Here is a 24,309-nt window from a genome sequence, read left to right as displayed (position 1 = left end):
AGTTTAGACTTTGCATACAACGCCAGGTACTCCACAAGCATTCTTTTGGTATAACAAAAGCAGAAGACTGACGGCTTAAAGCTAAATATTGAAAAACCATCATGGATTCCTAGTTCCCTGAAGCTGTTCCCTGAAAGTCTGTGGCTTTTTTTTTTTTTAAATTAGGTGGAAATGGAGATTTGGATAACAGAGAACTGTTGTTTGCATAGACTCTATCTGCAATAACATCTCTTTAGCATTAATTAGAAGACAGTTCAGTGGTGTGATTAAAAAGATGCCAGGAAGTAGCTACCTTCAAATATAACTAACGTAAAATAACCACACTCGGAAACCCCATTTCAAAGTCGGGTAGTAATAACAGATACTTCTAGTGAAGGAGAGGAAAACTTAAAAGGGGGAGGGGGTTGTGGGAAGAAACATTTGCCATTTTTCTACAGCCCTCCTTATTAGGTTTCACATTTCTTGACAAAGTTTAACATTAATCTCCTTATCTTTGTAAGCATATCATATACCACAGTGCCTTGCATATAACAAGCAATGGGAAGAATTGTGCCCATAGAAACTAATTCTCAGACATTAATCAGAGAACAATGCTCTAATCCTAAATGAGTGTTTTAAAAACAAAACTAAGCAGCAATGATCAAAAAACTCCAGAAATAGCACCGAAAAGATGGAATGCCAGTTCATCAGGAAACCAAATCTGGACAGAAATATCTTTCAAATAACATTTACTCTCTCCCTTTGTTCTAATCCTGTCCCCACCCAGCAAAGTAAGATCTGTAATTTGGTTTGCTAAGTGACCACAACCATCAAACAGGACCTAAGTGCAGAGAGCACAGATGGCTACCACGGTTAGGGCATCTTTTCCAATACAGAATCCTGCCTTGCCTTTGTCAAGAATTATCAGGTATCTGGGAGTCCTTGTGGCTGCCTGTAGTCCTAGCTACTCACTGGACTGGTGACAACGAGGTGTCAGGAGTTCAAAGCCAGCCTGGGAAACACAGCAAGATACTTTCCCAAAACTACATGACAAAACACTTTAAGCTACTCTGCCACACAGACACTAACCTGGACCCAAAAGAGAGAAGAAAAGAATAGGATAGGACCCTTGCATCTCACGTGAACCAATGGCTTTCAAATTCTTGTAAGACTTTGGAATTCCTTAGGAAATTTATCCTTTACTTTTTCTGAGATTAGAGTGTATATTACCTTTCTTTAATAAATTCTACTTGGCTACTTTCCTATATTTTCTCAGGAGATGCTAATCCATTTTACACGATGGCAATTAAGTGTTAGTAGCAAATCTCATTGGTTCTTTATTAGGACTTCTAAGTCCTACATCGGAAGAGAATGATTTCAATGTCATTAAGAAGGCAGAGAGAGTCTGAAAATGGCAGCAGCTATCAATTAATTTTACAAAACCTCCCAGCTGGTAAAGTCCTTGAAAGACACAACATAGTGTGTAATTATTTTCAGCTCATTTTATGCTGATTTTATTTTCAATCTCCAGTTTAAAAAAAAAAAAGCAGAAACACAAACACTAATACATCCCTAAGCAGTGAGAGTCATCTCAAGTGCCAGAAAATGAGGGAGCACAAGCTAAACAGCCAGGGTCCATCTTGTCAATAACACTCTTCACCAAAAGCCCTAACCATGTTGGACAGTGTACTTTCCTCATTCTGGGTTTTGATATAAACATAAGATTTTAATAATGTGTGCATCTTAGAAACAGACCCACATCAAAAGCAGTTTTAACTGGAAATTAAATCACAAACACCAGGCACGATGGTAGCCCTTTTTTTCTTATTAAAGCTGCCAACATTCTGGAAGCCATTTCTGGCTCATTCACTGCTTCTAGACACTGGCATTAGGTGGAAAAGCCTTGGCACTCAGAAGACTCATCTTTTCTGCCATCACATTTCAAATGACTGATTAAAAATCATAAACGATTTATGTACAGCTTACGTTGCTCACAACAGTCACAACGCTTCCATGGGCATTTTCATTCTGAAAATATAATCAGTATGGGTAAATTAACAAGCTACGGGGGGGGGGAGGCAAAAGAAATGCCACCTTATCATCAAACAAGTGCTTTCACAAGGTAAAGAGATAACATTTAACTAATATACCCAGTGGACTTAAAAACAAACAAACACGGAAAAAACATTCCACTTGAAAAAAAATCACTAGGAGCCACTCAAGATGGCACTAGACAGAGTCATTTTTCATTCTGGATGCTGAATTCATCAGAAAGAACAACTGTTGGTTACAAGGAATTCACTCTCCGTCTCTGTCTCTCTCTGTCTTTCTCAGATGACACTCGCAGAGTCACATCTGCATTTTGTTTGAAAGGAAATCGTATTATTCTCTTTTACCAAGTATTAGTTTAAATGCCAGCTACTTCCTTCAACACCCTCCCCCAAGTAACCTCAAAGTAAATAAACTTATTATTCAGCCATGTTCCTGCAGAAGTTTGAATCACACCAAGAATGCATAACCTTAAAAGGCAATGTTTTCCCTCCCCTTGCATCCTGTTATTTAAGCTATTTTAAGTCCTTGTCTGGAGAAAGCTGAGCCAGAATTCAAGTGGTTTTGATTTTAGCTGCTGTTTTACACTGCCTTTGCTTAGGTGGTATGCGCTATAATCCATCATTTCAAAAGCATCTTTTGGGGTGCTACTTTGCCCTATAAATCTGACAATAAGAAAGATGAGGACTTCCTTTGACCCTGAGGGTGTGTTTGTGTGTGTGTGTGTGTGTGTGTGTGTGTGTGTGTGTGTGTGTGTGTGTGTGTATTGCTTTAACTCTCTTTAGTCTGTCTAAATCTGGTGTTTTTCCTATAAAGAGGTTGCAATTGTGTGCCCTCATATGCAGTACATATGTGGCTTCTGCAATGAGCCATTGTGGCTAGTGCTCATCACAATTTAAAGAAAATCAAGTGCAGACAAACACTTTTTTTTGAAAAGCTGGGATTAAAATGTTCAATTTAGCTTAACCAATGTAATACAAATTCTTTTATTTAGAAAACTTATAATAAGAATTCAAATGTGTAATAATTCATTTTCATAAAAACATTGATTTAATGTTTTTGGCTAGAGAGATGGTTCAGTGGCCAAGAGTACTTGCTGCTCTTGCAGAGAACTATGGTTCAATTCCCAGCAACCACCTGGTTGGCTTGCAATCATAACGTCTGTTCCAAGGTGTCTGACACCCTCTTTCTGACCTCTGAGGGTACCAGGCACACATGAGTGCTCAAACATACATGCAGGCAAAACACATCACACAGGATTCAATGGCAGATTTCCAAAGGGTCTGAAGACTGGGACCGGTCCAGAAGGCCAAGACTGCACAGTCAGAAATGTTCCTAAATTTTCTTGTATGTTTCTAACCGTTTCGCTGTTGTCACTCTTCCCACTCTGAAAATATTTATGCATGCATGCGTTCATAGACATGTTCTCACATGTGTGCCGTACAGCTTGCACTCTCACACAGAATATACTTGTATAACTTTCCACAGTGTCAGCACATGGTCTTCAGACCATCCCTAAACAACCACTTCCCTATTTCCTAGATAACGAGCCAGACACCATAATGAAAGAGTGCTAGTTAATTCATTTTAGTGGAGCTGCAGTTTTTATTCATTCATTTAGTTTTGTGATCCAAGAGTCTCGGGTAAAAGATGTTGGCCTTGTTAATTAGCTGAGGCTAGCCTTCAATTCCTCTTCTTGTCTCAACTTCCAAACTTTGGGATCGTAGCTTTGTACCACCATGCCTGCTTTCCTTTTTATCTGTTTGATCACTCGTTCATTTTTCTTGGTGTGGCTCTAGAAATATGTGTATATATGTATATGCACACACACATGCATGCCCTGGGTCTCCTATACACTAAAAACAGCTCTACCATCTATTGACAAAACTGGCCTCACAGCTTTTGCATTTTTATGCTTTAACTTATAATTAAACAAATGTAGAGTGGTGTAGTCTTAGTTAAAACTGAAAGTAAACTTACTAAATTGACAGTGACTTTTGTGGCTCTGCAGTTTCTATATACTAGACAATATCAAGTAATTGGAAGCAATTCAACTTCCTGGTCTGAGAGAAATCTGGTATAGCTAAATCACCACAACCAAAATGTCTTGGCTATATTTGGTGGGCAACTTCAAAAGGAATGCACCACACTGTTCCTGGCCACTTAAGAATTCCAAGTATTTTCTTGTGTTTCAAAAGTCCCGGCTTTCATGTTTATAAAGTTCACTATAGCATGCTTTGGGGAAGAAAAAGAAGAGTCATGTTTTATTATTATTTTAATAGATTTATTTTATTTTTATGTATGTATATGTGTGTGTGGGGGGGGGGAGTATACACATATGTCATTGCAGCTACCCAAAGTTCAGAGGAGGGTGTCTGATTCCCTGGAGTTGGAGTTATAGGAGGTTGTGAACCCCCTTTATGGATGCTGGGAGTTGAACCCACATCTTCTGCAAGAGCAGCAAGTAGTCATAACCAGTGAGTTACCTTTCCAGCCCTCAAAAGCCCTATTATAAAGATAGCGTTTGCAGGACCAAAGCCAAACTGACAGGACATAAGTTACCTGAGATTCATTGTTTGAGGCAAGTAATAATACAAAATTAAAGTCTTAGAATCTAAAAGGCATATTCTGTCTGGTAAATATTCACTTTGTTAATACGTGAAAATATGTATTTATCAATTTCATTTTTTTTTGAGACAGTGTTTTACTATGTAGTCCTGGATGACCTAGAATTCTATCTTGGACATGCTGGAATTGAACTCACACAGAGATGTGCCTGACTGTACCTGCCTCTGCCTCCCAAGTAGTGGTGTTAGAGGAGTGTGCCACCACAACAAGCTTGAAAATGTATTTTAGATGAAGGGTTTCCCTGTTCAGCCTTGATAAGCTGGTACTGTTGGGACCTTCTTGCTTCAAACACCCTAGTTCAAGGTTTATAGAGTGAAAAGATTACAGGCACCAACAAGCCAAGCTTTATTATCCTTAGGAAAAGAATCATGCAGGATGGCAGCATTTTAATTAAAACAGAAACTTTTTGTGTGTGTGGAGGGGGAGGGGACACTAAGGTTTCCACCAACCCACAGGGAAATACTGAGACAATCGTTGAGATAATTAAAATAATTACATGTGATTAGAGCTTAACAGTAAGCAGGTGCAAAAGAAAGTGAAGGAACTTTAAATCCTAATTCTCAATGTATCGCTAGTAAAGAGAGTTTCAAAGCACTATTAATTGATTGCACAAAACCTGTGATTACTCGTAATTACAGAGATTTTCTCTGCACACTATGATTTTGCTGAATTTCTAAGTAGATAATCAAAGCTATTATTGTGAATAGACGAGGAAAATGATTTCCATATTTTGTCCCAATTGAAGTGAGACAAAGTAGTCCTCTCTACTCTCCCCTGCCACACAAAGTAGGAAACAATTTTTCTTGCCAGGAAAATAAATTCTAGAGCCTTTTATTTTTGTAATAAATAAGAGATTCTCAAATGAAAAACTAAATTCCACAACACCTTTGACAGCTGCCCGAGGGCTCTGTAACTCACACCACCTAAAAACTACAAAGAGATTTGAGGGAAAACCAGATTTAGCTGTTAACTGTTGAATGAGTTTCTGAGTGGCAAGAATCCGTACAAGCATTTACCACACACATACTTCCCCCCAGCAGACACACACACACATACATACACACACCTATGTGTCTCAGTGTAATGGTCAAAACAATCTTTCATGATAAATTTTTCATGACAAAGATCCTTTAAATGTACAATTGTAAAATCCCAGTACATCAAAAGCCTGCTGCTGGTTCCCTGAGATTCAAGTAATTAAATATTTATTGGGACCCTAACATATACGCAACACTGTATTAGGTATTTAGAGAGGGGATACAAGAGAGTGCTATTCAGAACAGGCAGAAATATTGGCCTTCTGAATTCTAGTTGACAGCTTGTATGTTAGTAAGCTGGGGTAGACTGAACATATGTGTCTCCCAGTCCCTCCTGCTTATGCAAAGCAAAGAGTTACATAGTGCTAGGTTTTTGGTATTGGAAGTGTTCTGGATTTTTTTTTTTTTTTTTTTTTTTTTTTTTTTTGCAGTCAAACCTCTAATTCAGTCCTTCTTAACCTGTGGGTCGAGACCCCTCTGAGGGTGGAGGGTCAAATGACCCTTTCATAAAGGTCTGCTAGAGACCATAGGAAAATACAGACATTTACATTGAGATTCGTAACAGTAGCAAAATTGTAGCAATGAAAATAAGTTTCTGGTTGGGATTTGCCACAACCTGAGGAACTGTGTTTAAGGTTTGTAGCATTAGGAAGGTTGAGAATCACTACTCTAAGGATCCCTCACTTACTGAAGAAAATTTAACCTTGTTTCCACAATGGCAATTACTGGTCAGCTCTCTATTATCATGTCTTAACAGAGCAGGCCCCAAGTAAATTAATCTGAATTAATGTTAATGAAAAAAAAAAACAGTGAGCAAAAATATTTCTAAGAAGCCACACATGAGGTCAAGGCCTACATTCAACAACAAGCATTTATTTTAGGAGGCTAGATGTAGTGAATAAGCAATGCAACATTAATAAGTCATGGGCCTTACACTAATGCTCTATTCATAAACAAACTCTGCTGCTGCTAACACTGCATGATGAATGTGAGCAAAAGACAATGGTCAAGGAAATACATTCTAAAACAATTATAATAAGAACAGCCTTAAAGAATATTGATAAAAGAGAAAAATAACCTTACCTCTTATGACCAAGAACTCATTTGCTATTTTCATCAATTGAATATCTGACTATGTATTTCCATTCTCCCAGTGAGTCTTCGCTATAGCAAGTTAATTTATTGTTTTGTAAAATATGCACATATAAGGGCCAGGCGGTGGTCATGCCTTTATTCCCAGCACTCGGGTGGGAGAGGCAGGTAGATCTCTGTGAGTTTGAGGCTAGTGTGGTCAAGAGAGTGTGTTCCAGGACAGGCTCTAAAGTTATACAGAGAACCCTATCTCGAAAAACAAATAAAAACAAACAAACAAACAAACAAAAAAGATTCAGAACAATCTAACCTTTTCTAGTTAGGCTTAGGATATGAATAGGCATTCTATCTACATGTTATTACCCTCTCCAAGGGATGCTGTTTCTACTAATAGCAATGCTTTTATAGCCGATGTGGGTCATGAATCATGCATTTCAGTTGGCAGAGTTTACCCAGCATATACAAAGGCCTGAGTTCAATCCCCAGCACCACATTAAGGTTGATATAGTGGTAATGTTTGTAAACCCATCTCTAGGGAGGTAGAGGAAGGAGATTCAGAGTTTGAATCTGGAGACCAACCTGGGCTACAAGAAATTTTGTCGAGAGAGAGAGAGAGAGAGAGAGAATCAATCAATAGGGAACAGAGATAGGTATCCTTTTTCCTTTTATAATAATGGGATTTTTAGAATAAGTTTGAGTAAAACTGACTTAAATAATAAAATGCTTCAACTTCACTCTCCCTTTAGCTTAGGCAGTGCTAAGAAGACATGGTGTACCTTCAGCCAGTGCTTCTCAACCTTCCTAGTGCTGTGGCCCTTTAATATAGTTCCTCAGTTTGTAGAGAATCCCAACTCTAACATTATTTTCATTGCTACTTCATAACTGAAATTTTGCTAGTTATGAATCATGATGTAATTATTTTTGGCGATAGATGGTTGCCAAAGGGGTCATGACCCACTGTGAAAACCAATGCTTACACGCCTGCTACCTCCTGTGAGTATACATGTATTCAAAATATTTTACAATACTATATATGTCATCAAAATTTCAACTGACACAGCAGTCCTGATTTAGTGACTAGGGCTCTTAGCAAAAAATGTTTGACCATATTAAATATTAGATAAATTTGAAATATTTTAAAAATTAAAAGTGTATGTGTATATATACAACAATAACAGGAAAGATACAGTCATTAATTTGAGAGGGATAATGGAGGGCATAGAAGGAGTTGGGAGGGAAAGAAGGGGACCTGTAAATCATATAAACAATACTCATATAGAAATACTAACATTTCTCTACCCTCTCCCCCGTCTCTCTCGGAGTATTGGGGACAAATTGAAGGGATTAGTTTTCTCCTTCCACCATGTGAGTCCTCAGGACGGAATTCAGGTAAGCAACATTAATTGCTGAGCAATGCCTACCCAAAATAATAGAATTTTCACTGTGCTTTTTTTTTTTTTTTTTTGAAGTGAGGTCTTCGAGACAATGTTTCTCTGTGTAACTTTGGAGACTGTCCTGTAACTTACCAGGCTGTAGACCTGGCTGGCCTCGAACTCACAGAGATCTGCTTGCCTCTGCCTCCTGAGTGATGGAATTAAAGGTGTGCACCACCACCAAGCTCACTATAATTTCATCCATCTAAATTTTGTACTCATTGTCATATTGCTCAGGCTAAGGCTGATTCATGACAATTTCTATAAATATAACATAAAGACCAAATAAAAGTGCCTTTCCTGTGGTTACAATATAAAGTAGACTCACCAACTTTTGCAAAAGCCTCTTTGAGTTCATCAAGTTCATCTTTGGAAATCTGAGTGGTCGCCATCTCATCCATGTAAAGATCTAAAGGAAAGCAAAGATTTCAGACTTCAAAAGAGTTTGTGAATACATAACATTAGCATTCTTGTTAAATTGCAAATACACCAAGTAGATTTGCAAACTACTAAAACAATCTCAATAGATGACCATGTGGCTTTGTCCAAAATAAAGAAAATAAACAGGCGACAAATCCTCATTTATCTAAAGCTATAGGAAAAAAAAGTCTGAATTTATCCCTTTAAGGATGAAGTTTTAAATTAAAAAATTACATTTATCCATTGTGGTGTGTGTGTTGGGGTGCACATATGTCAGTGCTCATGTAGAAGTCCAAGGATAGCTACTGGCATAGATTATCTCTTTATCCTGCAGATTCCAGGAGTTGAACTCAGGAGGTCTCACTAGTTGGCAACTTTGTCCTTCTAAGGTTAAAATCTTAAGTTACATTAAAAGAGTATAAGAAAGGACCAAGGTACAATAAGGAAGTGACATATAAGAGAATCCTGGTTGGGTTATTTTTTGGTGTTGTTTTTTTGTTTTATGGTGCCCATATGAAGGTCAAAATAATTTGGCTAACAATTCTTCTAAAATATGTCACTAATTTTAAACAGCATACTGATACCTGTCAATCACTCTTATTAAAGGAAAGACAAAACAAAATACATGGTTTTGATATATAAGCCACACAAGTATATGTTAATATACACATGCTATATTAAATTGTTGATATTATGTAGTAGATAGAATTAAAAGTATTTTCAAAATTTATAATTTAAATATATTTGAATATACACAATAATAAAGAGAAAAAAGAAGTGGTCATGAATTTGAGAGGGATTGTACGAGTGGCATAGTTGAGGAAGGAAACGCAGGGGAAAAGGTAACTAAATTCTGATCTTAAAACAAAATGCTTTCAAAAAATGAAAGAAATATCTTAAATAATAACATTGACACAAAAAGTAGCAATTTTGTTTAAGAATAACACTGAGCTGAACTCCTGGAATCCAGTTGCAGAGAGGGAGGAGTGATAAGAAAAGGGGTCAAGACAAGGCTACAGAAACCCATAGAGACAGCTGACCTGAACAAGGGGGAGCTCATGGATCCCCAGACTGACAGCTGGGAAACCAGCATTTGTCCAACTCAGATCCCCTGAACATGGGTGTCAGCTAGAAGGCCTGGGCAGTCTAAGGGACCTCTGACAATGGAACCAGGATGTATCCCTGATGCACAAAAGGACTTTGGGAGCATATTCCCCATGGAGGGATACTCCATTAACCTAGAGGTAGGAGCGAGGGCCTAGTCCCTACTCCAAATGACTTGACAGATTTTGTTGACCCCTCCTGGAAGGCATCACCCTCCCTGTGAAGTGGGGCGGGGAATGGGATGGGAAGGGGGGTCAGGGGTCATGGGAGGGAAGAAGAGGGAACTGGGATCGGTATGTAAAATAAGAAAAAATAATAAATAAAATATATATAAAATAATAATAAATATTTAAAAATTAAGCTGTAATGCTCTAGTAATAATTTTAAATTTATTCTATGTATCACAAAAATAAATATGTGCCAATCACAAAATACTAAATATGATAAATGATAAATTTATTTATATATGTTTTAAGCAATCGTTTTAGTTTGTTTTGAATTGGGGTCTCATTCTGCTACCCTGGCTGGGCTAGAACTCCCTATGGAGACCTAGCTGACTTCACACTATTGGCAATTCTCCCATTTCCACACTGTACCATACTATAATTACAGGCTTATGCTACCATGCCCAGTCAATCATGGCCTTAATGAAAAATTATTTCCCATTTCCATGAATTATATGTGTACAACAATGGCACAAAAAGTTTGGGAGGAAGAAAATCTAAAACATGTGGCTTGACCTCTATCTACAAAGGTCCCTTCCAGTTTGGATAGTTTGAATCAGTAATAATTTCAAACATGTCAATAAAAAATTCAAGCAACAACAAAACCCTATACAACTTTCATTCATATACTCCATACCATTTCTGTCCTTGAAAAACCAGAAAGGACATTAAAAGAGTTAAGCATAGACATAAACCACCCATGCTCACCATCCTTATTCCTGATAACAGCAATGTACATCTTTCTGTCTACTTCCTCCCTTTTCAAATCCCTCCTCTACAGGCTTTTCAGGCCCCGTTTTATCCTCACACAGTAGCTTTAAAAGCATTTTATTATTTTTTAAGTGTGTGTGTGTACACATGCCCTTACATAAGCACATATGTGTGTAGTGCCTGCTGAGGCTAAAAGAATGTGTCATTCTCATGGAGCTGTAGTTATATGCAGTTTTACCCACCCTCCCCAAAATGGGTGCTAGGAATAGAACTATGGTCTTCTGGAAGCATATTATCTGCTTTTGACTGCTGAGCCATCGCTCCAGCATCAGCACCACACCATATTTTCAATATCTGTTAGAGACCCAGTTTTTGCTTTTTAGGAATTTACAATCTCAGGAGGCAACCAAATAATTACAATATGACAAAGAATTACTGGCTGCAATGAAAGGTATAGATATCCATTTTGAAGAAGCCTAAAGGCTCTGGAAACTTTAAGGCAGGCCAGGGACACTTCTTTTATTCTTCCTATAAAATTAAATGCTTAAAGCTCATTGAAATTATTTTATTTATTTTTTCTTTATTTTTGACTATTTCATACAGGTTCTCCCAAAGAAACTAAAAGTATCCCAGATTGTTTACATGAGAAATAGAACATTTGCTGTCATTGCTGCTTCTGGACAGTTCTTGAACACTGGTCGTGCCCAGTGGTTGTTTTATACCCAATAACATAGTGTATTCTTACTCAGTATGCAATGAGAGGGCATCAATCAGTACTCTGGTTCTGCTACTTCCTAACTGTATGTCCATGAGTAAGTTCATTTCATCTCTGTGAGCCTCAGCTTCACATTTACAAACAGCACTAATAATACCTGTTTCTGGGATCTTCATAAAGATTAAAGATGGCGTACGTGAAGGCACATTATAAACTACAAAGCATCATACAGCACCTTCAAATTCTCAGTGAAAGAAAACCAGGAATAAATAACTCCATAAGTAATTGTGAGATACTACAAATATTAGGCATCAGTCTACTAAGAGCCTTTTAAATGGGGTACATGAAGAGCTGTCTCATCTCCTCTATAATTATTGACTACAGAGTATAACAAGCCTCCCTCATATATAAAGATTACAAGCCTTTAGTCAAAGTAGTTTAAGAAGGATGCGCCTAAAGAAAACCTGTCAGGCACATTTTATCTATGACTCAGTCTGGCTCTTTCATAAGGTCAGCTTCTATACAGAACTTGAAGTGCAGGCAAGTGACACATTTTTAAAAACAAAAGTAATTTTACTTTAAATATTTCAAAAAATCATCCACACCTGATTTATATCATCACATTCCCCCTCATTTGCATTTTCTCTTGAGCAAATGAAATGTTAAAAAGGTAAGATGAAGATTCAAATTTAACTCCAATTTCATAATATGTGATTTACAGGGAAAAGGCTGTTTGTAATAAAGTCTGTCTTACCACAAAATTGAACTTTGTTTACATGACATGAGAAAGAACTAATATTCAAAGAAGAGAACTACATTTCCCTCCGTTTCATTTCGGCAAATGAAATACTAGTCAAGGATAAAAGCTCCCAGGGTCTCTCGTCTGCAAAGCCCTTTGTTCTGCCTGGGTTCTGGTTTTTTCCCCTTGCTCTGTCTGACCAATTCTTCTGTACAGCTAAATCAGCTGAGAATGTAAAAGAAAAAAAAAAAGCCAGCTTTTCCCCCCTAAATATCTGACACACGGGAAAACAGATTTTCAACTCAGGGAATAAAACAAAAGCAAACAGAGAACCTTGTTTGTTTGTTTTTTCATAAAAGGATATGGTGTACAACTGGGTACGAATTCAGGGCGTCACCCATAGAAGAATCTTATGCCTATGAAGTCATCCCTAATTACAGCGTTTGACTAACAATACAGCAATTATGAAACCACCCCCACTGGCTCATTTCACTATACAGAAACCATGAACACAAATCCTTGCTGAGAATGCTTTACCTGAAACTATTACTCAAAATTTGAAGGCTGTTTGAAGGAGAAAAATGGAGAGTCCTGATTTCTTTTCCTCAGGTGCTCACATTTGAAATGTATCTTACTGTATGGTGGATTCACTAACGTGTGTCATGCTGTATGAAGGCTGGGTCAGGAGGAAGGGTGGTGCATTCAGGAACTCCTTGGTTGGTCATCAGCTTGGACTAGGAAATATATATATTCCATGAAGCTGGACTGGGTACATAAAGGATAAAAATGGGATAATGCTATCCTTATAGCTCAGTGTTGGCAGGCCTGTCTATCAAGTGCCCCGAGTTTCATTCTCAGCACAGAAGAAAACAAACTGATCATCCACCCAAGCAACCCATGAGATAGTCACTGTAGACTTCATTTCTGTAGTTTAATAGTAAACTATATACAAATGGAATTAGGAAAGAAATGTTAATTAGTTACAAGAAGACTGCACAATACATTACTTAAAACTCCTAAAGGAGAATGCAATAAAGGGTGAGGAAAACATGGAAGAATGTATTATTTAGTTATAAGGAGGAGGAAAACCTAAGGATGGATGTAGCCACCATTGTAGGTAGGCAAATGATTCAAGAGCAGGTAACAAAGGGGGTTATTATTTGTCACCTTCTTCCATTTAAAACAGGCAGTGCTTTGGAACGCCCACACTTCACATTCCTACCTGTACCAACAGAAACTGCCACCCTGTCTCCTCCTCAGGTAAATCAACAACATCAGTCTTGAGGTTGGATGGGTGTGTGCCATTCTGTGGGCTAAAGCTCGCCTTCTCTTATTATGATTACTCAAACTCCAGTGCCATATTTCCTAATGACTTTGGAAGATTTCAAAGCGAATGTCTAGCACATTCACTCCTTACTCATTTCCACTCATCAAGCCTTCACCGAAGGCTTAATATATGCTAGACAGTGTATCAAGTGCCACAGAGGTAGACAATTAGGACCCTAAAGCTTCTTTTCTCTGGTAGAGCTTATTGTCCAGTGGAGGAAACAGATAGCAACTCAAGGACATCATACTAGAGCTATCATAGCCATTTGTGCTGAGTGGTATGTCACGTCAGGGAACATTTTTCCCATTGGATCTGATTCAATCTTTGTCTGGTTACCTGTTACTTTGTCTTTGACTGGTTACCTGTTCTAGGCTGCAGAAATACAGGATGGATTTTAGCCAACTGTTACTGACAAGACACAATTACAGAAGGCCAGGGTCCAGCTGAGATGTTAACTAAGTGGATGAAGGTTAGCAAGAGTAATTCCATTTGGCCTCACTGTCATCCCTCACCATTTTTTCTCAGTACTATGATTCAAACCCAGGGCTTCAAGCACGCTAGGTAGATGCTCCATCAGTGAGTCACATCGCTGGCCTCATTACCCCTCCACACAGACACTACCCCAACTCTCCTTCCTGATATACCAGGTCTCATTTCCAACTCCTGCTCAGTCTCTTGGCAAACCCATTCGAGATTACTGGTTGCCCCCAAAGTTTGTTCTTTATGGGTGAGTTAGTCATTAAACTCCCTGGATTCTTCCTTACAAACTTCTAGAAGTTTCAGTAGTCTCTAATTTTGTTGATAGACTGGCTTTGAATTTGCCATCCTCCTACCTTGATCTCTAGTGTGCTTTAATTATGAGCATGCACCATTACCATCTGTCTGTCTGTCTATCTATCTATCTATCTATCTATCTATCTATCTATCTATCTATCTACCCACCTATTTTAGGCAATTTAGTCAACATAAGAATAACATTTAATATTCTTATCGAATCTGTTTGATGGAACATGTCTCATTCTCATTGATCATTATCACATCTCGTTGGAATCCACCCTTCCTCTATCACATTAGCTGAAGAATATGTAATAATAATTTAAGTGAAATTTTGCAAATCCTTGTAAATTTCTACTTTAGGCACTCATAATTGTAGAGAACTTATTTACTGTGGGGTAAGCTACTTGCTTCGTACCTAAAAATGGAAGTTAATTCTCAGAGAAATCTCTATAAAATTGGTAATATTGCTATTCAAGTAAAAAGTTTTCTTTATTTTTGTATGTATGTTATTCACGTTTAACAAGCAACAGGCTTTATAGAAGCTTAGTCACTTGAAAGACACGTGCTAGAAAGAGGTGAACTAAGTGTTGACTCCAATGACAAATTCTGTGATTTTATAAAATATTTAGAATATAGGGCTGGAGAAATGGCTCAGAGATTAAGAGCCCTTGCTGTTCTTTCAGAGAACCTGGGTTTAGTTCCCAGCTTTCACATGGCAGCTCATATTCCAATCTCCAATTCTAGGGAGTTTGACACTCTCTTCTGATCTTCTCAGGCATCAGGCATGCATGTCATGCACAGATATATACGCAGGCACAACACTCATTCACATAAAATAAAAACAAGCAAATAAATCATAAAAAGACCAAATCTAAGAGAGAATCTAAACAGGCTGAGGAAATACTATGCAGAGCATGCCTTTTCCAAAACATTGAGCTCAAATTGCCTTTTACCACAAAGTAAGTTCAGAGGGTCTGTGGATACAGATCAGTGATAAATAGAGTCCCTACTTCAAGTCCTAGCAACAAAAAAAAAAAAAAAGAGAGAGAGAGAGAGAGAATACAGCATACAAACAATTTTCTTGCTGTATGCTCACTCCCATATGTGAAAAGCTTTGGTGTCACAGTGTTACTTGTTGCTTAATTTCTTAAATCAAGCCTCTCCAATGCTCAGCCCCCCCATAGTATTGGTATTAACAATTTAGTATTAATGTAAACTTAAGCAAATAATCATGTATCTATATGGTTACTTTGAGGTATATGTTTCTTTTTTTGGGATTTTTTGTCTTTCAGCAAACTTTCATGGACTCTTGGTAAAACAGTCATTTTAATAGCATAAGAGTTTGTACATTGTCGGGTGGTGGTGGCGAATGCCTTTGAGCCCAGCACTTGGGAAGCAGAGGCAGGCAGATCTCTGTGAGTTCGGAACCAGCCTGGTCTACAAGATCTAGTTCCAGGACAGGCTCTGAAGCCACAGAGTAACCCTGTCTCCGAAAACAAAACAAAACAAACAAACAAACAAACATGCAAAAAAAATGAGTCTATACATCTTTTTTTTTTTTTTTTCAAGATAAGGTTTCTCTGTGTAACAGTTCTGGGTGCCCTGAGAGCCACTCTGTAGACCAGGCTGGCCTTGAAGTCAGAGATCCACCCCTATCTCTGCCTACTGCTTGATGGAATTAAAGGTGTGCACCCTATACATCATTCTCTTTCAATCATTTGAAAGTCAAAAGCAGGCAGTCAAATCCCAAATGCCCTCAAATACGTTTTAGGCTCCTAGTTCTGAAATGTAGAAAGCCATGACATTTTTAGGCGCAAAGAATGAAATCACCTTGTGTCAAAGAAGGAGAAGGTAAGGACTCACAGCAGATGTTGTCCTCTCACTACCAAACATGAGCCAGTGTGCCCACACACATAAGCACATGAACACACAAAAAGATTGCCTTGTTTTTTTTCTGAGTATTTTTTTTTTGTCTTTTTTCCTATTAATTTATACTATGCTTCATTAGGACATTTTCTCCCACATATATATTTTTGTAATGTTCGTTGAGATAGGGTCGCAAGTAATTCAAACTGGTTTGGACTTTACTGTGTAACCAAGTATAACTTTAGACTTCTATTTCTAGGTGCTGAGTGCTAGGATCACAGGTGTGTACCAATATCCTCTGTGTATGTGGTGCTGGAGAATCAAACTTAGGGCATTGTACATATTGTGCATGCTACCAACTCAGCTACGTCTACATCTCTGTTCCCTGTCACTCACCAATTGCTTGCTTTTCTTTTTTCTATTTCCTTTTCTCCCCCTGTGAGATAGGGTAGTTCAGGCTGGCCTGGGACTTACAGATATTCAACTGCCCATGCCCCTCAAGTGTTGGGATTAAAGGTGTTTACCATCCCACCAGGTCCTGCCATTGGTTTTGTTGTTGTTATGGTGGTGGAGGTGGTTGCTGGGTATTGAATTCAGGACCTCTGGATGAGCAGCCAGTGCTCTTAACTGCTGAGCCATCTTTCCATCCCACCATTTGCTTTTTATAGTCAATGTGAAGAAGAAAAAAAAAACTCCTATAAAAGGAATATTCAACCTATATTACAGACTTTACTTAGCACGGTTATATTTCAGGCCTACATTTTTTTTTTTTTGATAACTCTGACATTTCAGCTACAAATTGTAAAACTAAGCAGGGAACATCTTTAAACCAAGATGTCTAAGCCAGCATTTGAGCTTTAGAGATAGCTATGTATGTTATGGGGGTTAAACAGAACTAGGACCTGGAAAATAAAGCCACTGCTTGAAAGAACATATATTTGGATATATGAGACAAATATTCCTGGTTCATTCTTTTTTAAAAGATTTATTGATTTGTGTGTGCATGAATATTGAAGATAGAGGTGATGCATCCCCCTATAGCTGGAGTTACAGGTGCTTGGCAGCTGTCTAATGTGGGTGCTGGAAATAGAACCTATATCCTGTGTAAGTGTGTACTCGTAACTACTGAACCTCCTTTCAGTGCTCATAACTACTGAACCTTCTTTCTGTGCTCTTAACTACTGAACCACGTTTCCAGCCCCTCTTCTTAGTTCATTCTAGTTAAAAGGAAATAGGCTGGGCTAGGTAGCATAGAACTATAATCCCACCTACTTGGAAAACCGAGGCTGGAAGATTTTAAGTTCAATACCAACCAGGAAAACTGAGCCAGATCATGTTTTAAAATAAAATGTGAAGAAAGTCCTGGAGATATGGTCCAATGGTAGAGTGCTGGCCTAGCATTCATGAGACCCTAGACTTAATCAGCTGTACTACCGAACAATACATGAATGTCAGTACACAAAAACATGTCAGATAATGCAATCCAAGGACACTTGTTATTATTATTACTTATTACTTGGGGCTGGAGATATGGCTCAGCAGTTAAGAACACTGGTTGCTTTTGTAAAGAACCTGTGTTTATTTCCCAGCACCTGATGGCAGATCAAAGCTGTCTATAACTCCAGTTCCAGAGGATCTGATATCTTCTTATGGCCTCAAAGGACACTGGATGCATGTGATGCAATATATATATGTAAGGAAAACATGAACAGATAATAAAAATAAATACATATATCCAAAATTGCTTTTAATTTTATTTTGAGCATGAACACATTTTATCTACATGTATGCCTGTGTATCAAGTGTATACAGTACCCACAGAGGCCAGAAGAGGGCACCAATTTGCCCAGATGGTTAGAGTAGCCATGTGGGTGCTGGGAATGGAACCAAGGTCCTCTGGAAGATTTCAAGTGCTCTTAACCACTCAGCAATCTCCCCAGCCCAAATAATGCAACCTTATCAAGGGTAATTCTTTCACTCCTTTGACAAAATATGCTTTCAATTCCAAATTAAATGGTATACTCTGGAAGACTGTTGCTGAAGGCTTCCTTGACCCCTTGCTCTGTCCCAAGAACTTGCTTTCTTTAGTTATAATTTTAATTTAGATGTATCCAAAACTTTGAAGGAGACTTAACTGTCCATCTTTGGTAAAATGTAAAGAAGATGTTGCTCTCTTTTGCAGTTTTATTGCCCCATGACCCCTGCAGATGCACAAATAACCTTTACAGTTTTTTGAGAAGGGCAAGGAAGCAGAGATAACCACTTTTTGAAAACACTATACAGATTTAATCTAAGCTGTCATTGCCCACTTTCTAGTTCCTTAATACTGGCAACCAACTAAACCATACTAAATTTCTCATTTGTTTCTTTTGTTTAGAGGTAAGGACTCAAACTCACTGTGTAGTTGTAGAACTTCATGATCCTCCTGCCTCTGCTTCTCACATACTGTGATTACAGATATAGACTACCATGCCTAGACCTCAAATAATCAGTTTGAATGATTTTAAAAGAGATGCATCAGACAATAATAGTTGTTAGTAAGTAACCCCCTCCCTAAGTTTCTGTAAGCCCCCCACAAACACAGTGTGATGACTACCTACTGCCTTCTCTGTCTCCTTCACTCACTTGTGAGTTCCTTGAAAACACCGATGGTATCACCTATGATTTTGTTTCTTGGCTCACAACAAGTACCCACCAAATGCTGGTTGGAAACATAAGTATAAGTACTCACTGATGGCAGTGAGTAGGGTGATTGAGCAGACCTACCTATCAGGCAAGGTGCCTAGTCATCTCATCTCAGGTGGTTTACAAAATATATATTCTTGAGCTGAGGAAAGTGATGCCTCTAATTACAGAAAATGGGAGTGTGAGTGGGGAGGATTGTGAGTTCCAGGCCATCCTGACCTACACAGAAAGTTCAAAAACAGGCTAGGTGATATAAGGAAATACTGTCTAAAAAAAGGAAACGAAGTCTCCCACAACTCACACTCAGGTTGTAGGTTAGTGGTAGAGTGTTTCTCTAGCATGAACATTATGATAGGCTCAGTTCTTACAGTCCTCAGCGCCAATAAATAAATGAATGAATGATTAAATGAACAAATAGTTGTACACATTATTAGAGAAAATTGTGGAAAAAATAATTCAAGAACATAACAAACTCACATTCTTCTCATGCAATTGGACTGTGATAATGATTTACTTATTACTCTGGTTACATACTTCAAGATACTACAGAACTCCTCAAGTTGTTTGCAAGTTATCTTTGAATGTAACTGAAAGTCAAACAGAAAGAGATTTAGAAACAGTTCTTGCTGCCTTTTGGCATATAAGCAGCACATTTCACCTTTATGCTATGGCACATGCATGGATCGTGTTGTGACAGGTTTGTCATTCATAGGTAAAACTGAATGTTTACAAATAGACATAAGTAGTTATAAAATAACTAATTAGACTTCACATTTTGTGCTATTAGCATTTTCAATATATAAAATTGTGGTGGTGCATGCCTTTAATCCGAGAATTAGGAGGCAGAAGCAGGTGGATCTCTATGAATTCAAGGCCAGTGTAGTCTACAGAGCATGTTCCAAGACAGCAGAGCTACACAGAGAAACCCTGTCTCCAGAGAGGGGGGGAGAGATGATTAAAGAAGCCAAGGGAAGATATTGAGACCCCCATCTCAATAAATAAATAAATAAATAAATAAATAAATAAATAAATAAATAAAGAGCCCTGCAGATAGTACATTCATCAGGATTTACCTCAAATACTCTTTCTACTGTCTCTTCATCCCCATCCCTCCTTTTTCCCTACCTCTCTAACTGCAATGACTTCCAATCTAATGTCAGACATCCCATGATTTCACGGCTACCAAAGAAACAAATTCATCTTCTAAAAGTATTTCTGCTCTATTCTAGAACAGTATAAGCAAGATCTTATTTGAACTTTTTCGGTGCCAATGTGTATGAGTCACTCAAATCCCAAAGGGTGCCCAACTCTGTGTCATTTCCTGAAAGAATATCAAACACTGCCATTTAAAGTAAAAGTTTCCTTTCACCTTTGGTGCTTAATAAACCCAAGATAAGATCTCAAAGCAATGGCTATCTAAAACGAAGTCAGTAATTGTTCCAATAATAGCAACATTCAATCTAGCTTACATTGAAACATTCTTTAAATGCTTGCTACAGACAAGTTTTATAGGTTTTTAATGCAAGTCATAATAATGATTTAAATATGTCAAACTCAAAAGACTCAACCCAGAGGAAGGAAACACATAGGAGAAATGATGTTATATTATAATCTTAAGAAATATAAGAAAAATAAAGTAAGACAACTCATATAACCCCCTTTTTACTTTATTTGTTTACCAAGCCAATGTGTACTAACCCATTGGACTGAGCTAGGCTACACCCTTTTTTAGAAACTTTCATTCTTTTCTATTTCCCCAGCAGATTTTTATACCTGCTACCCATAAACTGTGTAAAATGAATGCTGTTGCTCATGAAATGAATTCCTCTACATGCTCCAGCCTCCTGTCCTATGAAAATGAACACATTTTAAAAGTCAAGGCTGATCTCCTGGGATGTGTATTTGTATACATGTGTATGCAATGTCAGAGTAGCCAACATGTTTCGATTCAAAACCAAAACAGTATTAGGCGTTATCACCTACAATGTAGAAGTCACTAGATAGAGTTCCAGATGCCTCTTCTCATCAGCTGAGTATCCGTCACTAAAAGTGCCTGCTTCAGTATCACATACCTTCCCAGTTCAAATATTGTCGTTCTGTTGAAAACACTAGACTTTCATTTCTTTCATACTACATCAGATATATTTCACTCAGAGTTGAGACTATTCTATAATTAGTTATATGTCCTTTTGTCAGAACCTTTGAGAAATAAGCTCCTTAGGATCCTCTGCTTTGTATGACTGAAAATCCTGCTGTCAAGATGAGCGCTACAAGTCACCTCCACTGATTTGTTCCAGTAACACCGTCTAAGTCATGTCTTTTGGGAATTGCAAACATAAGGACAGCTGTTTGACATAAGTCACTTTAGAAGAACAGAGATACTAATCTAATGGTGACATGTTCTAGCACTACAAGACATCCCCAAATTCATTACATAATTAACAAAAGCCTTTAACAAGAATCAAAGGCATATGGAATCTCATTTCGTCTCTCCTCCACTCAAAAAGCCATAGATAATCATTTCTACCATTTAAACTTTGAGGCATCTAACTTCACAAGTAAAGATTATGTAAGTAGGGCTTCAAAACTAAATTATTAGAAAAGGAGAGACAAAATCCCTTGAACAAACACTCCCAACATTGAGAAGATATAGAATATAAATAGAATATAAATAGAAGAGGTCAAAGATTTCTTTAAAACAAATTTGACTATATTTAACCAAGATTTTAAAAGTGATTAGAATGGTTCACCAAAGCAGAAAATACAAATTTTAATGTTTTTACAAATTCGAACTTGGCTGAAATATTCAGTAACCTAAAAGTAAGCATCTCCAAAAACAATATTAAAATAGTTACCCATTCGGACTGGAGCGAACCTGCTTGTCTTGAAGCATTCACTAACAGGACCGTCTCCCACGCCCAGAACTGGAAATCTGGAAAGCCAACATTCTTCTTACAGTTGCATCTTTAAAGAGCAAGTCACAACACTTCCTGCTAGCAAATGAACACCCTGACAAAGGAATGATACAATCCTGACGAATCTCCTTCCTGGCTGCCCGACACTCCTTTGGCCAGAGGTTGAATACATTCAAACTTAAATACAACCTTGAGGGATAAACTTTATGCTTTCATTTTGGCTCCATTTTAAAAAGCGGACAGGGAACCAAGGGATTTTCAAGTTGGTTCAGGCCGAACAGCTACAACCCATATACCAATTTAGAGTTTGAGCAGTAGCCAAGTAACCTGCTTATTTTAGAACACAAAGAACAACTTCTCCCCAGTGTCCAAGCCACTCATCCACAGTAAAGTACACTACCTGGAAAAGCAAAGTAACTATCTCAGGACACGTACGCTTTCTATTATTCCTTCCACTTCAACATTTATGCTCCGTATTCTAGCTGGTGCAGCATTTACTTCATTTCTGTTACAACAGTAAGCTCAGACAAGGGACAAATTATAGTGTCTACCAGCACAGTACACCAGAGCAAAGCCAATGCTTGCTGAGCTGAGTACTGTTGTTTCACCTTAGCAAAGAGCTCTGGAGTCAGACTGGGTGTGAAACACAGCTCCGCCTTTTAATAGCTTTATGTGTTCTTAGGCAAGTTGTTGAAACACTTCTGCCTGGTTTTGCCAGCCCGGATGATGTGTGTAAGCTTTTTGGGCTAGAGTTGGAGCTGGGGCTCAGACACAGTGCTGGCCTAGTCAGTTTGCACAGGATCCTATGTTCCATCTCTAACACTGTAAATGATAATAATAACATGGAATACTCTCTAGGCATGATGGTCCATGCCTTTAATTCCAGAGGCTGGGGGATCTCTGTGAGTTTGAGGCCAGCCTGGTCTACAGATCAAGTTCCAGAACAACCAGGGCTATTACACAGAGAAACTCTGTCTCAAAAATATCCAAATCAATAATAAATCAGCAATAAAAATACTAAATATTCCATATTACATTAACTATTTATACACTGTATAGCATTTTAAAATGAGTTTGTGTATGCCATAAATGTGCATCATGGTAATCACTAGATGTGGTTAGCCGCCCTTATTAAAAAGCTTCTCTCCTGCGCTAGCAATTGGATCACTAAATGGCTAAAGAAAACAGTAGTACTTACAAGACGCAGAACACACTTTCTATAGTTAAACTCAGTGCAAATTAATAACATGACAGGCATGGAATGGAAAGATATGACAGTTTTGAAGTCTTTGTGACCCTGAACAAATCATTTAGACCCTCTGAGCCCCACATCCCTATTTGTAAAAATGGAGCTAATTATAAATATCTTTAAGAGGCTGCCTGGGAAGATGGAAGTATGTAAGACTGTCAGCGCCCCACATGGTGTTCAGTAAGTGGAGGGCAACACTGTAATGAGCCCCAATAACATCTGCTTACTAATATCCGTTCTATGTACCACATAAGAAAATGACACAAGAGATATACTGGATCTTTCCAAATAAGATAAAACCAGGTGACGCATCTTCTAATGCACTAACTTCTCGGTATACAAATGTGACTCATAGTGCATTCACTTGTGAAGAGGAACCATCACTGGATAGTCCCTATTAAGAGGCAGACAGCATTCTGTCCTCATTACTTCCCGTTGCCTACCAATACTGGATTACACTTCATTGGCTTAATGGATATGATTCAATGCATTTCAGCAACCAACAAAATTCATATGAAAAACAAAATAAGCAACATAACCAGAAGAGGCAGAATGTACCAGGAGAAGCCAGAGGACAGATTACTGTTTTCTTTTTCTTTTTTTCTTTTCTTTTCTTTTCCTTTCCTTTCTTTTCTTTCTTTCTTCTTTTTTTTTTTTTTTGTACGTTTTATTTTCAAGACAAGGTTTCTCTGTGTTAACCATGCTGTCCTGAAACTTATCCTATAGACCAAGCTGACCTTCTTCTGCTTCTGCTTCTGCCTCTGCCTCCCGAGTGATAGGACGTGTGTGTCTTACCTCGACCTGGCCTTATTTTTCATCTGCCTTAGTTGCTGATAAGAGTTTCTCAGGCTTTCAAATTCTCCATTTGCAAAACAAGCCTATCATTGTGTGTCCAAGGCCTGTCAGGGTACTTACAAAGCCCCTGGTACTAACTGGAAGACAGGTACCTATGCAGGTGTTACTGTGTTTTTTTGCAGGTAAAATGTACTGGAACAGAGACAAAGGCTTCAGTACGGAGACAGTAGTGAGAAACCAGAAATGCTGAGTTGGTTTTGTCAGGAACACCAGCTCCCTCAAACCACTTAGGTGGATCTGTCCCAGTTGCTACATAGCTACCCCTTCCAGATGTGCAACATCATCATCCTGAATTAATGTTTTAAACTAACTGTGCATCTTGAGAAGACACTTTCTTTGTCCTTTACAAATGACTTTAATAGCTTACTTAGAAAGCACATGCTTAACTTCTTTGGTCATAGGTAAACTATATATTTCTAACTTTTCAAACTCAAATGCTAATCTCTCTCTTACTAGCATTCAAGAGATCCTAGGTCCTAGGAAGAAGGAAAATCCAAAAGGGAA

At 38.1% G+C, this 24,309-nt stretch overlaps 1 protein-coding gene across 1 annotated transcript in view; it reads right to left on the bottom strand.

Annotated features, from left to right (window-relative positions):
• LOC127217973 (plastin-3-like) overlaps window positions 1-24,309 on the bottom strand; it is an 86,978-nt gene that overhangs the window by 32,534 nt on the left and 30,135 nt on the right. The window contains 1 exon segment of the mRNA XM_051178982.1: window positions 8,547-8,627. Within this exon segment, the coding sequence (XP_051034939.1) occupies window positions 8,547-8,627 (81 nt within the window).

The sequence above is a fragment of the Phodopus roborovskii genome, unplaced genomic scaffold (assembly GCF_943737965.1).
Source record: "Phodopus roborovskii unplaced genomic scaffold, PHOROB, whole genome shotgun sequence".
In the NCBI taxonomy this organism is placed as follows: domain Eukaryota; kingdom Metazoa; phylum Chordata; class Mammalia; order Rodentia; family Cricetidae; genus Phodopus; species Phodopus roborovskii.
Note: the sequence above shows the minus strand (reverse complement) of the source record. Positions and strands in the feature narration are given on the sequence as shown.